Here is a 16275-nt window from a genome sequence, read left to right as displayed (position 1 = left end):
CAGGAATTCTGAAGGTATGTTCGGAGCTGGGATGCTGCTGGGAGATGCGGCATCTCTCGCAGTTCCTTATCCTCACCGGACTGGGATGGGAATGGCTTTTGGTGGGGACAAACCTTGGGAGCAGACGCAGAGGGTGATGCCGTGGCTGGGAGCCCTGGTGTAAGGCAGGGATCAGAGGGCAGCTCTGGCTGCAAGGGGAACTCGATTTCTCCAAATCACAGAATAGTTTGGGTGAGAAGGAACCTTCAGAGCCCCCCCAGTGCCCCCCCTGCCATGAGCAGGGACATCTTCACCAGCTCAGGTTGCTCAGAGCCCCGTCCAGCCTGGCCTGGGATGTCTCCAGGAATGGGGCTCTGGATAAAAGGGACCAAGTAATGTATTTTTCTCAGCTGGATAGTGACCCAGCCACTACCCCTCCATCCCTGTCCTGCTCCTTGGACCTGAGAATACCTGGGACAATCACCCAGAGCCAGGGTCCATCCAGACTGCCCCGGGGTGGTCTAACCCTGCCCAGGGGTGGGTTGGTGGTCTGGGCTGCCCATGCAGATGACGAGCATTCACTTTTAAGTTTCATTTATAGTTCCATTTGCCAAGAAAAGTCATGCACAGGGACATGGAGTAAGCCCCAAATCTGTGCCCTGTGTGCCTGGACTGTGTGGATGGCTCAAGGAGGCCAGAGAAGGTGGCTGTGGGTGGGCAGCATGATGGGGAGGGTTGGTTGCTCATCCTTCCTTTCTATCACCTGTCTCCTTGCTCTGGTTCCTGTTTCAGGGAGTGATGGTGTAGCGAGATGCCCCATCTGATGGAGACACCTCCTTTCAGTGCATGGTCCTGCGTGGGCAGAAAGCCCTGCCCAAGGGGCTGACCATCCCCAGCCAGACCTCAGCACTCCCCAAGCCAACCAGGAGGGGAAACGCAGACCACGAAGCCAGTGGAGCCTGTCTGGGACAGTGGAAGTTCTCCCACTAGAGCTTGGTGGCCACAGGGTGACACCAAGAAGGATGCTTTGTGGGGACAGACAGGTCCTTTGCCTACAGTGACCCCCTTGGTGGGAGCTCTGGGGTCCATACTGACATTCTGTTCCCATAAAATTGCAATGCCACTCACTGACTCTCAGGAGAAGACCTGGTGTTATGTCCTGGGGGTGTCCACTTTTTTCCCTGACGGTGTTTAATGATGAGACACGTGGGCTCATCCCCGGGGACCATCCTGATGGAGGTCTGTCCCAGCACCAGCTCTACCAGGGTGGGTTTGCTGTCCCTCATCCTGGTGGCCACGCTGAGCAGCCCCTCGCTGCAGAAGTCCCTGCCCGTGGGGTACAGAGACCATGAGGGTCCCCAGGAGGGCACAGGCCTGATCCAGTGCGGCGAGTACAGCAACCAGGTCCTGCCCAATGGCCGCTGTAAGATCGTGGCCACGTTGCCCCAGGGGGACGAGCAGCGATGCCCAGACATGTTTCGTTGCACTGATGAGGTGTCCTACTGGCTCCATGAGAATGAAGAGCGCAAGCAGCAAGTTATGGAGCTGCGGGAACTGATTTCAGAGCTACAGGAGGAGCTGAGGAACCACCGGCACCGCATCAAAGTCCTCGAGCTCCAGGTAAAGGGCTGCCCTTTGCAGAACCCTCTTCACAGCTGTCCCTGGTCCCTCCCCATGGTCCCTTCCAGCTCCCAGCAGCTGCAGGAGGAGGACACCTGGTGAACCATGTGGTGTTGTTCTGACCACGGCTGGGATATCCATTAAACCCCAGCTGCTCCTCCTGCCGTGATCCAGGAGCCTTCCAGGGCTGATCTTTCCTAACATTAGCCCCAAACCCTTTGGTGTTCTATCTGTGCTATCTCCTCCACCTTTGAGCATGCCTAGGAGGGGTTGCTGATCCATCCCATTGCCCATAGCAGGATCCAGGGCTGGACCTGGAGTTTTGGGTGGCCAGTGAAGGACTACATCTCAGATGGCCATGGCTGAGAAGGAGAAGACCTGATGTTCAGCCCGCAGCACCCTTCCTGGAGTTTCCTTTCTGGTTGTCAGGTGTTGGAAAAGGCTGCCCAGGGCAGTGATGGAGTCACCATCTCTGGAGGGGTTGAACAGACATGGAGATGAGGTTCTCAGGGACATGGGGTAGTGCCAGGGTAGTTTATGGTTGGACTCAATGATCCTGAGAGTCTCTTCCAATCAAAATGTTTCTATGATTCTGTGGTGCTCATCCCACCCCAGCTCCATTCGCCAGCCTCACAGCCTGAAGCTTCACACTAATACATTTTTTCCAACCTCGTTTGGCACTTCTGAAGCTCTCAGAGGTTTGGTGTTGCCCCACGATTTTACCCAGCAAACCCTTGGCTTTCAGCAGCAGTGAGCAGCAGCTTGCCCAGGGCTGTAGCCAGGAGCGGGGATGGATCAGGGTGTGTTTTGCTGGCCATAGGAGTAATTTCCCAGCTAAGATGTCTCATGGAGTTGTTGATGAGACATGTGGAACATCCAGCAGCAATGGAAGAGCCTTGAGACTGCTGGGTGACCAGCACCTTTGTCTTTGCCCTTGGAGGAGATGAGGTCTGATATGGTTGAGCTCTGCGGGTGGTTTATTCTCTATCTGGCTTATTTTCATGCTCATCCTTGGCACCCCTGTTTGGAAAACTCCTTTCAGGCAGCCCCACGGGGAAAGCAAGGCTGTGCCGAGGCTGCGGGGCTGTTTGATGGTCGCATTGTTGGGTGGGCAGCTGTGCCGTGGGTGTCTCCATGGGTGCAAGCTGTTCCTGGGGTGGCAGAGGAAGGGAGGGGGGTATGTGAGTCAGGATGGGTGCTTCTGCTCAGGCAGAGTCACTCAGTGCCCCCCACCCAGGGTCCCTCCTCTCATATTGGTCCTTGTCCCCATCTTACCTTCTCACCCACTTTCCCATTTTCTCCTTGCGCTTGGACTGGGACAAGCTGGTGCAACAGGTCTTTGGTCTCTTGACTTTCCACATCCATCCCCTGATGACATTTTGGACTGTTTAATCTCTCCTGCCCCAACCCCAGCTCCCTGCACTGGCCCCAAAACACACTCCTGGTTCTCCTTGGACTTGCAGCTCTTTCACCGACCTCTCCAGCTCAGAGCCAAGGAGGGAGATGGATGGTAACACACTAAATGTTTCCTCTGCAGTGTTCATGCTCTTAATCCATTCTTCATTTCCAGGGTCTGAAATGACCCATCTAAAGGCAAAGTGGTCTGTGGCAGAGTCTCTTCAGAGTCAGAGGGAGGACAAATCTCCCTCTGGAGATGCTGGTTGCCTAGTGGTGGCTCTAGAGGGACCTGAGCTGATGGCCTCAAGCAGGACACTCAGTGTTCATGAGGAGTCATTAGATGTGGAGCACAGGCTCCCAGTCAGTATCTTATCCATGCCCAGGTCCTGCACCTCCTTACCCTACTGGTCTCCTCCTGTCACCAACTGATCCATCTTGATGTTTATTAGCAAATTATACACACAATTAGGTTCACTGGGGAAATAGGAACACTCCAGGTCTTTCCAGCTGCTGTCATTTAGACCCCTCATACATGCATATACACACATATATGCACATGCATATATATATATATATATATATGTGCACATAGACATGGATGTACCCATGCATGGTAGATGCCTCATCTCTGGAGACATCCCAGGCCAGACTGGATGGGGCTCTGGGCAGCCTGAGCTGGTGAAGATGTCTCTGCTCACGGCAGGGGTAGGAAATACCTGATCTTTAAGGTCCCTTCCAACCCCAACCATTTTATGATTCCACAATAGTCTCACACAGTCACACAAGCCCATAATACTCCTGATAATCGTGTTTCCCCCTTCTTATGTGCTGCAGGGCTCAGGTGGGACCTGTTCAAGACCATGTCCTAGCAGGTCCCTTTCTGGCCCATCAGCAGTGGCTGAAGCTTCTGCTCTTGCTGTCTCTCTGTCACCCTCCTGGAAATTTCTATGCCTTATTTTATTTTTTAACCTTGTTATCCATTTCCCTGCTATTTGCTGGTTTGTGGTTTTTTTTGTACTGAATCATCCTTAGATTGTGGATGCTCTCACATCATTCCCTGGCTCTCCTGCCTGTGTCTCACAGCTGCACAGAAGCTGGTAGATGAGGGTTCTTCTGGAGCAGCACCAAAGCAGGGGAATTCCTCATGCCCACTTCCACGCAAGGGTGTCTATGAGATCCAGCTGATCTCATAGGGATCTGAACAGCGAATGTAGACATAGATGCTGCTAGGACCTCTTGGATGTCTCCTGGAGGGTGAGATGACTTGGGAGAGCTTGTTTCTCCTCAACAGGAGCCCAGGTGAGCAGCTTTGAGGGAGATGTGTCTGTTTTGGAATGCTGCTGGTGTTCTCACCCTACAAGGAGAGCAGGGGGATACAGGATGGACCCAGGTGTCCTGGAGCAGCCACGTCCCAGGTCCTGCCTAAGTGTCTCCAGGTGGTTCATACATTGTGGATAGTGTCAACAACATCCTTGCCACCAAGATACTAGGGCACTCAAGAGGGGAACATCCTGAAGCTGGTGAGGGGCTGGAGCACAAGTGTGATGGGAGCGGCTGAGGGACCTGGGGGGTTCAGCTGGAGAACAGGAGCTGAGGGGAGACCTTCTGATCTCTGAACTGCCTGAAAGGAGCTTGGAGCCAGGGGGGTCGGGCTCTGCTCCCCAGGAACAAGCGCCAGGAGCAGAGGAAACGGCCTCAAGTTGCCCAGGGGAGGTTGAGGTTGGATGTGGGGAACAATTTCTTCCCCAAAGGGCTGTGGGGCATTGGAACAGGCTGCCCAGGGCAGTGCTGGAGTCACCATTCCTGGAGGGTTGGACAGACAGAGATGAGGTTCTCAGGACATGGGGCAGTGCCAGGGGTGGGGAATGGTTGGACTTGATGATCTTGAGGGTCTTTTCCAACCAAAATGATTCTGTGTTTCTATCTGAGATCTTCTGAGATCATTTATAGAGTTTGAGACCTCGACTGTAAAAGGCCCCTGAGCAACGGGATCCAGCTGGTGAACCGGCCCTGCTCTCTGCAGGAGGGTGGGCTGGACACCTCCAGCCATTTCTTGCAGCCTCAGTTCTTTTTTCCCATGAATCCAAAAAAACAAAGGAATGGGAAGCCTAGGAGAAGAAAGAGGAAAACCAAATCTGGATTAAAATGAATGTGGTACCAGAGTGGGGGAAAGCAAGAAGCAAAGCTGCCTGCTGAGCAGGGCTTTATAATCAAACAGATGGAACCAGAGGCAACCAGAGCTGCTGAGCTGCTCGTCTCTGCTCCCTGCTGACTTTGGGATGCTCCTATAAGGAGTTTTCCTTCTGTGCTGGTTTGGCCACTTCCAAGTGCCTGTGCCCAGTCTTGGAAGATGCTTCATCCCCTCGCATCTCCCCGCTGTGTCAGCACGGGTACGTCTCTTCCATCTCCATTCCTCCCACCAAGGAGCGGTTGCTGCCTTAATCCATCTTCTTAAATCAGCCTCTGGCTGCTACTGGTTGGTCTCACTGGGCTTTACCATCAGGATTTATCTGGGACTTCAGCGTGGGATGGCCTGTCAAGACGAGACGTCTCTCTGAGCTGAGAGCAAGAGGTTCTTCGAGGTCACAGCTCCTCTCAGGTTAACAGGGACACCCAAGTTGGGTCACAGAATCATTTTGGTTGGAAAAGACCCTCAAGATCAACCATTAACCTCACACTGGCACTGCCCCATGTCCTGAGAACCTCATGTCTGTCTGTCCAAGCCTCCAGGGCTGGTGACTCCAGCACTGCCCTGGGCAGCCTGTTCCAATGCCCCACAGCCCTTTGGGGAAGAAATCGTTCCCCACATCCAACCTCAACCTCCCCTGGTGCAACTTGAGGCCGTTTCTCTTTATCACTTGTTCCTGGGGAGCAGAGTCTGACCCCCCAGCTCCAACCTCCTTTCAGGCAGTTGTGGAGAACAATGAAGATGAGTTTGCCCCATCTATGTCCTTTCTTCCCACCCCGTTTCCTTCCTTCTGACATGATTTAGGGAGCAAAAGGACCCCCCTCGTCCAGCCCTCCCTGTGCATTTGCAGCCCTATTGCATTTGCACACCTGGGACGTGCACAGGACCCCATGGTGCAAAAATACATCCCAGTCCCACCAGAGCAGAGGGATGCAGTGAAGGGAGCAGCATCAGGGCATTTTGGGGGGTGGTATGGCTGTGCTGTTTTTAATCAGCAGAAGGAAAAAAAGCAAAGAAAGAGAGGTATGAGCTGTGGAGGAGGGGATTGTCTGGGAGAAAGCATCACAGGGTTTACGCAGAGAGCTGATGCGTGGGTGAAGGGAGCTGGAAGAAGCCTGTATCAGTCACAGCTCACAGAGCAGGTTGGGGGGACGGCAGATTTATGTTAGAGCTGGAGACACTGCAAGGTTGGGAAGGAAAACACGGTGCCATTACATGGCATGATCCCCACTTCTCTACCTTTTCCTGTCTGGATTTGGGAATGGGGGAAAGCTCGGTGGGCTTTTAGCAGGGTCATGCAGGCAGTGGGAAGGATATTATAGAGCTGCCGTTAGTTATTGGTACAATAACCCAGCAGTGGCGATGCCACCTCCTGGGAACAGCAAGACGCGACGTGTCCCGGCAGGACATGGGGACTGAGGTTTGGGCTGGGTTCTGGGAGAAGGTGCAAGGGAAGAAAACTTGCTCTGGGCGTGCAAACCCTTTCATGTGGAGGAAATCCCCGACCCCCGGCAGCACTGCTGTGGTTTTGCTGGTACTGGTGAGTCAAGTGCCAGATCTGTGTCTCTGAGGATATTTAACAACCTGCAAGCTTGCACAGGCACCTGAAAATCCAGATTTACCCCTGATGCTGGGGATGGGGAGGAGAGAAAATAAACCCATTTATTTTCAGAGGCTTTGGGGTGGCTTGTGAGCCTGAGACAGTGACACGGAGCGGGTGATGGAGGAAGAGAGGTCCCCATCAGGGGACAGGGAAGGGCAGTGCTGGTGCAGAACCAACATCCCTTCACTGCTGATGGGGCTCCAGCATTGCCGGACCCTGGGGAGGGTTTGGGAAGAAGGTGTGGGACTGTTGCCTTGTCCCCGGCAGGTGGGGAGGGCTCCCAGGCTGCTGTGGGATTTTTGAGGTGCTGTTTAAGGTCTGCTCTGCCATCTAATGGACATGGAGCCCTAAACAAGAGTGACGAGCAAGTCTGCATGTCCGGTGTGTGCTGGTGGGCCTCTGGGTCTTCCATCTCCTGATACAAGCTGTGAGCATCTCCAGCCACCTTGCGTGGTCATTTTGCACAGGATTACACACTGGTTGTCCCAAAAACAAGCAGGAAAAGGGTTATGATTGGAGCTGGGGTCCTGTATCACATCCACTGCTTGCATAGCATGGTTGTTGTAACTGCTGTTTACAGGACACCAGTGGCTGCCCAAAGAGCAGGAGATGGCTCACCATGCTATGTTCAGATAGTTTGTGGAGATCCTTATAATGTTATAAAAATATCACATAGTTCAAGGGGAGATCGGACAGCTTTTTGGAAGGAAATCCCAAAAGTCGTTGCTAAATACGTACAAAGCACACCCATGTTGCGATGGGTTGCAGACTGGAGGGTGTTTGGAGTGGAACCCTAAACTCTTGCATTGCTCTTGTAAACCTGGGCTTGCCTGTGTGTGGCCTTTCTGCACCTGAATATTAAGCTGCCTGTGGCTCCCACGATGGGCTGGGGGCTGGTGCAGGGTTGCAGGGTGAGGGTGAGGGTGCAGGCACAGTCCTTGGTCTCCATGGAGAGCAGGCAGCAAGTGTTCCTCTGCCTCTCTGCCTTCTTGCTCTCCTGCCTGACCATAGAATCCTTGAGTCACAGGATGGTTTGGGTGGGAAGGGACCTTCCCAGCTCCCCCAGTCCCCCCTGCCATGAGCAGGGACATCTGCACCAGCTCAGGTTGCTCAGAGCCCCGTCCAGCCTGGCCTGGGATGTCTCCAGGGATGCTTCATCCACCACCTCTCTGGCCAACCTGGGCCAGGCTCTCACCATCCTCAGCACAAACAATTTCTGCATCATGTCTGGCCTGAATCTCCCTCCTTTAGTTTGAAACCATCACCCCTTGTCCTATCACAACAGGCCCTGCTCAAAAGTCTGTCCCCATCTTTCTTATGGGCCCCTTTTAAGTCCAGAAAGGCCACACTAAGGTCTCCCCAGAGCTTCTCTTCTCCAGCTGAACACCCCAACTCTCTCAGCCTGTCCCCAGCAGAGCTGTTCCAGCCTCGGATCATTTCTGGGGCTCCTCTGGCCGCTCTCCAGCAGCTCCATGTGTGTCCTGTGCTGAGGACCCAGAGCTGGACCAGCACTGCAGGGGGGTCTCACCAGAGCGGAGCAGAGCGGCAGAATCCCCCCAAACCTGCTGGCCGTCCCTGGGGGATTCTTTGGACCATGACCCAGTCCCCGGGCATCCCTCCATCCCACCTTTCTCCCTCTGCTCAGCACGAGGAGGCGATCGGCCGGAACCGCAGCCTGGCTCAGCGGGTGGAAGACCTGGAGCACCGGTACAGCGAGGCCAGCACCCTGCAGCACATCCAGGCCACGCTGCTCTACGACATGCAGGCACAGATAAACAACATTTCCGTCCTGACCGACTGGGCCTGGCGCAACCCCACCTGCCTCAGCCCCGCTGAGATGAGGCTGCAGGAGGAGATGCACCATCCAGGTGATGGGGACCTGCTGGGGCTGGCTGGGGGGATGCTTTGTCCTTACAGCCTCTCTTGAGGGGTTTTGTAGGGAAAGGATTTGGGAAAACTGCTTTAAATCCCCTTTGCATTGGCCACGAGTCCTATCTAGATATCTGTTTTGAATGGATATTAGGAATAATTTCTTCCCCAAAGGGCTGTGGGGCATTGGAACAGGCTGCCCAGGGCAGTGCTGGAGTCACCAGCCCTGGAGGGTTGAACAGATGTGGAGATGAGGTTCTTAGGGACATGGGGCAGTGCCAGAGGTGGGTTAATGGCTGGACATGGTGATCTTGAGGATCTTTTCCAGCCAAAAATGATTCTATTATTGTATCTCACCCAACCTGCCTTTCTGAGACATCCAGATGGGCTCCTCAGGGCAATGGACACCTCTGGGATGGCTTCCGCGCTGCCTAGGAGAGTGTTCCTGTCCCTCGGTGGCGTCTTAGTCTCTCCATGGATGGTGAGACACTCTCAGGGTCCAGCTTAGGTTCTGACAAGCAGGTTGGCATTGAACTGCAGATCATCCCGCAACCACATCATCCTTCAGTGCAGGTCTGTGCTAATGAAGCCACTTCACTGAGGAGTGAAGCCAGCCTGCTGCAGAGGTTTTCAGCTTCGGAAGAAGCTCTGAATCCAGGATTATTTGTCCAGCTCCACATTACGATTGCATGAAAATAAAATTGGTATTGCTTGTGAGCTCTTTTCTCCACACTGTGCACTAAACGTCGTGTTTCTCTGCTTTTTTGCTCAGAGGTGAAGCACGTCAGGAACTGCCCCATCGACTGTGCTTCTGTTTACTACAATGGGCTCCGGCGCTCTGGGGTCTACAGCATCATGCCCTTGGTTGGAGGGATGCCCATTGAAGTGCTGTGTGAGATGGACACCGAAGGTACTGCAGGACACACCTACAACATCTTCTAGCAGAGCTTTGGGTGGGATTTGCCTCATCTGAGAGCTGCATTTTATATCTGAGTTATTTTGAGAGCAGCATATCCAGTAGGGCTCTTCTCCAGGGATGGAAGACTTATCCTCCTTACTGGCTATAGAAGGGGTTTGGATGAATAGTTCAAACCAGACATTATGGGATTTAGTTGCATAAATACAGATGTTCAATGTTCTTCGAAATGTCCTCATGCATCCAATATTTGCAACACACTAGTGGATACACCACAGGGTTTGCAGAAAAATAAGCCCTTGTGGAGTGGCAGCTGGTCACTGGGAGGTATCTGGAGCATCTGTGGGTAGTTGAGGGCCATGTGTGGGCAACCACTACTTGTAGCTGTGCTGATGTGAGGAGAGGGGAGGTAGATCCTCTCCCACAGGTATTTTGGAGTGTAAGTGAGGGAGCAGATGACCTTGCACACCCTTGCTGTCTAAAAATCCATCTGGAGCACACTTACTGTCATGCCAAGGTGTAAACCTACTAACAAAATTAGTCTGTGACATTTGAGTTTTGGAAGAATAATGGCGATTATCAGGGAAACGGGGTGGTTGATCGTCAGTTCCTTGCCCCACGGATCTGCTGCCGTTTGGGTGGATGTGTCACATCACACATCCCATGCTGAAGGAGGAGGTTCAACTCCCCACACGCACGTATCTCCCCTGTTGTGGTATCTACAGGTGGCTGCAGCCTTGGGATGCACGTGCTCATTAAGAAACAGGCTGTTCAGACAATGTGGTCACTGTTATGTCACCACTATTATTTGCATGGCTGTCAACACAATCTTGGACACCGTAGAGTGACAGACTGTACAAACAGCAAATAAAAAGATTGTCCCAGTCCCCTGTCTCCCCCGCAAGCCTACAATATTGGAATAAAATAAGAGAAAAGAGAGGGATTTGGACAGATGGGAGAGCAGATGGACACAGTGAGACAATACTGGGAGAGCTTGTGTGCCTTGGTGGTGCTGCAGGAACAGTACATAATAATCTTCAAACTCCAGGATCTCTAGTTTGTTCCAGTCCCAAAACATTCGCCTCCCAAGAACTACCATCTCCCTCTCATTTAAAACCAGATCTGGGACAGTCGACAGGGAACATCGTCATGAAACAACATGGGAGAGGTAGGAGCCCTTTTCCATGAGCTATGATGGGCATTACATTATCCCCATGCAGCAACCAACACTGTATTTTGCCACTTGTTGGGAGTGGAAGTGACAAGGAGACACCTTGCTGAGCTACAGATGGATCCTCAGAGGTGACACCACTAAGGGGTCTGTCTGGGACACCTTGGATGCTCCCTGGAGACTCCCATCTTACCTTGTCTCTCTTTTGGCAGGTGGCGGCTGGACAGTCATCCAGAGGCGTCAGGATGGCTCAGTTGACTTCAACCGGACCTGGAACGAGTACAAGGAGGGCTTTGGGGACCTCCACGGTGAGTTCTGGCTGGGCAACGAGAACATCCACAAGATGACAAACCAAGGGGACTACTCTCTGCGCATCGACCTGGAGGACTGGAACAACAAGCACAAGCACGCCTTCTACCAGGTCTTCAGGTAGAAAGTGGGGTGGCCTTCTCTGCTTCTCATAGATGCAGCTTGCTCAATGATCTTCAGACATGGGAACACTGTTTAGATCAGAATGGTTGTATCTAGAGAGCTTTTCAGACTGGGTCCAAGTTGTCTGTCCTTCCTTTCCCACCTGGATTTGACCACCAGTTTTTGCCCCAGGTTGAAGCCTGGGTTTGAGCTAGAGAATGTGCCGTCTTGTTTGGCCATGGTCAACATCCACAGCCCCAGGGGAAGGGAGCTGTAGGACCTAATGGACAGTCCCCAGCTACTTAGGGATTTCATTTCTGCTGAAATTATCAACCTCTGTGTCAAAAATAGGGTTTAGAATCCCATGGTCTTGCTGGGCAGGTCCTCCACCATCTTCCTAGTTTAGAGTCGTGTTTTGCACGTCTTTACTTCGCGGTTTTTGTTTGCTGGGCCTGACGTAATGTTCATTGGTGCCCATAGCTCTTCCTCTTCTCTGGTGTTTTATTTATCCATACCACACCAGCCACATCCTTTCTTAATCAGGGGTGACCTGGTCTGTCCCAGATGAACTCCTTCACTGTCCCTACTGGAAATGTTTGTGGGTGACTGCGGAGGAATCCACCATGGGAGGATGTTCAAGGGAGCACTGCACCCTGGGGACACTTGAAGCTTGAGGGCTTTGAGTAGACACCAAAACTGCTGGGAAATAAATAAATAAGTAAATAAATAATTTTAATGTGCCCTGGAGCATCCTCCAGCAGCAAATGTGTGCTCTGGACTCCATGATCCTTGTGGGTCCCTTCCAACTCAGGACGTTCTATGATTCTATGAAGGGTCAGCCCAATTTTTCTCCTCAGACATCATGTGTAGTGGCAGTGACCTTCAGCCTTTGCTAGCCTGGGGCCAGGTTACTAATTAGCTCAGTCTAGGTGATGAGTGGAATGCTTGTTATGTGGAGAGGAGGCAGGGATGTATAATTAGAGGGTCATTCTTGCCAAAGCTGCCACGGTCCTTTATTGTGGTTTTAGAGTCATGCTCTGCCCAGTTCAGCCCTATAACAAGTGCCCTGAGTCAAGACAAAATCATCTACATCCCACAGAAGGGAAAAATACATCATCGTTGGCTTTTAGAGGTGATGAATCACAGCAGGGAGCCTGGCCAGAGCAGCTCCATGATTGCTAAGTGTTCACACCAGGAATGCAGGATCCAGGTTGGACAGGAGACTCAAACACTCCCCATTAAAAAGTCCAACCTTCCTTGCTTGCAGCATTGAGGACGAGGCAAACTACTACCGCCTGCATGTGGATGGGTTCAGCGGGACGGTGGAAGATTCCTTTGCCTGGTATCACAACAAGAGGAGCTTCAGCACACCCGACTCGGGGAACATCTGTGCCGAGATTTCCCACGGAGGCTGGTGGTACCACCAGTGTTTTTTCTCCAACCTAAACGGCGTGTACTACAAGGTAAGGGGGAGGGATGAGGATGCAAAGTGCTTCTTCTCCAAACCCAACGGGATGTACTACAAGGTAAAGTGGGAGGATAAGGATGCAGGTATTAGTACACAAGGCCCAAGCCTTGGAGGAGGCTGTTGGTCCTCATATCATAGCAATCTTTCCTGGCTTGACCAGCCTCTGCTCTCAATGTGCTGAGGCAATCCAGCCTTTTCAGTTCCATGGGCCAGACATATCTTTTGAGACACCTCAGCATGCCGGGGTTTGGGGCCATGTGGTGGAAACTTGTGGTATGGGTGACTCATGCAGCCATCCGTGTGATGGATGGATGGATGGATGGATGGATGGATGGATGGACGGATGGATGGACAGCAGCTCCATTGGAACCATTTGAAAAATGTTGGGCTTTACTTGCTCTTTTCACGGCAATATCATTAAGTTCTTTGCTCAGAGCAATCGGTTTTCAGATGCTCCCATCCAGATGATGCTTCCATGTGTTTCCCATGCCTGACCATCCTTCTTGCTCTGCATCACAGGGTGGCCGATACTCCATTAAAAACCGCAAGATCCTGGGGCCAGATGGTATCGTGTGGTACTCGTGGAAGGACACAGACTACTACTCCCTGAGGAAGGTGGTCATGATGATTCGGCCACGCACTTTCCGGCCCCACCTCTCCCCATGAAGGAGCCTGGGACATTCTTCATTTCACTAGGGAGAGAGGGCTGGAAAAAGTTTGCTGTGAGCAAAAACTGATGCTGGACATCCCCGAGGGACCAAGCCACCATGCTTGTTGCTGCCTGTTTGCTTTGGAGAGAATGGAACCAACATCAGAGATGTCAAGACCTTCAACCAGTCTTTGGGTGGTGAAAGCTCTCCTGAAAATGTGGAGGTGATTGCCGAGAAGTGCTTTGCAAAGACAAACATGGGGCTCACCGTTTCACTGGGTAGCAGCAGCCTTGGGCATCTCCAAGGCTTGAGACTAAATCCAGTTGGTGATGGGCGTCAGCCACACACTGAGATTGGACCTGATGTTGAGCGGAGATGTTGAGGTCTCTGGCTACCAACCCAATGGTATTTTAGAAGGAAGAGAAGAACTAGCAATCCTATATGAGTTTTCCACCTGGGACGTGACAGACCAATTCTTCTTCTGTAAGATGAGCACCTCTCTGATCTTGGCAAAGTTCACATCACCACGTATGTATTTGGTACTGAAGGTCCCACCACCCCAGGGGTGTGCTCGGGTGGCTCCAACGGGCTGAGATGGCCCTGAGGAGAAGGCCAGGAGGTGCTGAGATGGCCAGAAGATTCTGAGATGGCCAGGAGACCCAACATACAAAGCCTATGGGCAAACGAGGAAGGTCTGCAGCGGCCCTCGCCTTCCCTGGCAGGGGTTGTGTCACACATGTGGACATTAGCTGGCTGTGATAATAATACTCCAAATGATAAGATTTAAACATTTAAAAAGCTGAATGTTTTCAACTTTTCCATTCCATTTTAACTTTTCTGTCATTTGTCTGGCAAAGAACTCCTGATGAGTTTCTTGTCCACCCTAATAGTGGTCTGTAGGAATGATCAGACATGATTTTAAGACTTTTTCTTACTGCCTTACTCTGGATTCATCATTGCCGTCTTTTCATTTTCCGTTCATAGCTGATGCAAGTGATCCTCCTTTTTTCCTGACTTTGCTTCCTCGCAGGATCAAGAGATGGAGGCCGGGACTTGGTCTCAGCCCTGATTGTGTTTGGTGACGAATATTTAATGAAATTACCTTTTTCCTGTTTCATGTGCGCAGATGAGTTCAAAGAGGGTTCAGCGAATGGGAGAGACAGATGTATCACAGACAAAGCACCGTCCCTCCCAACTGCTTGTCTCCCACTTGATGTTCTTCTGGCTCCCTGATGGCTTCTGTAGCTTTTACACTCTTCTGGACAATATTTTGCCTGGAACCTCATTTTCTCATGGGCAAATCAAGCAAAAATAAAATTATCTTCCAAGCATTCTACAAACTAATATCCCCCAGATAATAAAAGAACATTATTTGTCTTTCCCTCTGTTGGGTTTGCCTTGGTAGTCTTCCTTGAGGGGTGTCCCCAAGACATATCAGATGGTGCTTGGGAGTTACCATGGGCTGGTCCACACTGCTGTTGTATCATCACTTGTGGTGAACATCTGGGTGGTCCCAGATGTGGAAGGAGAGCTCTCTTGCCCTGTGGCACGTGTGTCTCAGATGTAACACCATTCCTTCAGGGTCCAATCTTCCCTCTTTAGACTGCAGACGTCCCAAAGACCAGGATGTCCCCTGGCTAAGCAATACTCTGTGAAGAGGCTGATAAATCGCTTGAATAAGCAACAACCTAATGAACTAATGATCTCATTATCATTATTAATCTACAATCTGATTTTGCACATTATTAAATACAATGATAAAGGTATCACTCTTAAACTGTAGAAATAACACGCTACTACTGCTGAGCTACAGTTCTACCATCCTTCCCTCCCCACAACTCTTCATACCGGGGTGCGTGTCCCTTTTTACCCTCTTTTGGACACAGCCCCAATAGATAGTCCAGCTAATTGTCCAATGACATTCCATGTGGCTGGGTCCCCAGATCAGTGTCACCACCATCCATAGATGTCCATCCTCCAACCACCTAAAGATCCCATCCTCCTGTGTTCCCCACCTGCTTTCCTACCTTATTCCTGTTGTGGTTTTTTTTTCTCTATTTCTGCCTTAGTACCTCTTTCTTTCAACCCAAATAATCTACCCCTAGTTACTTTCCCCCTCCCTTATTAGTCGCAATTCTGTGACACCCATACCCATTCTATGGTTCTATGATCCTTGTCCTTGAACAGTTGTAATGATTCCCCCAGTTCCCTGCAGAGGCCTCAGCTGGTTAAGACGTCCAATGATCCCACCACACACCTTGATCACCAGTGCCAGCTTTCCATGAATGAATGGCTGGAACCTTGCCCGAATTTAGAATTTCTGAGAAACCAGCACAAGGCTATGGACTAGAGGAAGGACATGAAGTGGCAGAAGTGTTTCTGCTCAGTGTTGGTGATGCACAAGCCAGAAAAAGCCCAGAACTTGACAGTGGGCTGGTGGAAGGAAGATTCACCTCTTTGCTTGGTGTCCTGGTGGCCCTTCCAGGATGCTGTTTCTGTAGGTGCTTTGATCTGTTACGTGTCACTTTGCAGTGATGAGTACTTCTTTCCCCACATTGAGGTCAGCAGCTGAGTGGCATCTGTCATGTCTGCTCTGCAGAACAGCCTCTGATGTTCAGGAGGTGCAACTCATAGCACAGGTCTTGCTTGGGCTGGGGTTTACGGATGGGATTGCATCAAGTAGGAGAAGTGGGATCAGGTACAGAGGTCTGTCCAGGTCTTAGCACTGAGACTCTGGCATGTGCCATGAAATGTCTCCTTGGGAGGTGTCTTGAAGGCACCAAATCTTTGTTTTGTGCTTGCCCCTTATATATCCAGGCTGTGCCCATGGGATGATGTTTCAGGAGAAGACTCCACCATGTAGGCAAGGACCTGATCTCCATCATCTCTTCTCTGATGTTTGATGCACGATGCCCAGGTGTGAGGCTCTGAACTCCAACCCTTCACCCAGGTGTGGGTGTCTTCTACCATTGGAGACCCATAGGCTATCGATGGCTGGCACA

General features: G+C 51.5%; 1 protein-coding gene across 1 annotated transcript; it reads left to right on the top strand.

Moving 5' to 3' along the window:
• The first annotated feature begins 1176 nt into the window (after positions 1–1176).
• LOC102092967 (angiopoietin-related protein 7) lies at positions 1177–14658 on the top strand. The gene is made up of 6 exons (XM_065055305.1): positions 1177–1599; positions 8434–8656; positions 9430–9567; positions 10957–11173; positions 12423–12618; positions 13143–14658. The coding sequence occupies exons 1-6, from the start codon at positions 1177–1179 to the stop codon at positions 13287–13289; spliced, it is 1344 nt and encodes a 447-aa protein (XP_064911377.1). The 3' UTR covers positions 13290–14658.
• The last annotated feature ends 1617 nt before the right edge of the window (positions 14659–16275 follow it).

This window comes from Columba livia, chromosome 3 (assembly GCF_036013475.1).
Source record: "Columba livia isolate bColLiv1 breed racing homer chromosome 3, bColLiv1.pat.W.v2, whole genome shotgun sequence".
Taxonomy (NCBI): Eukaryota; Metazoa; Chordata; class Aves; order Columbiformes; family Columbidae; genus Columba; species Columba livia.
Note: the sequence above shows the minus strand (reverse complement) of the source record. Positions and strands in the feature narration are given on the sequence as shown.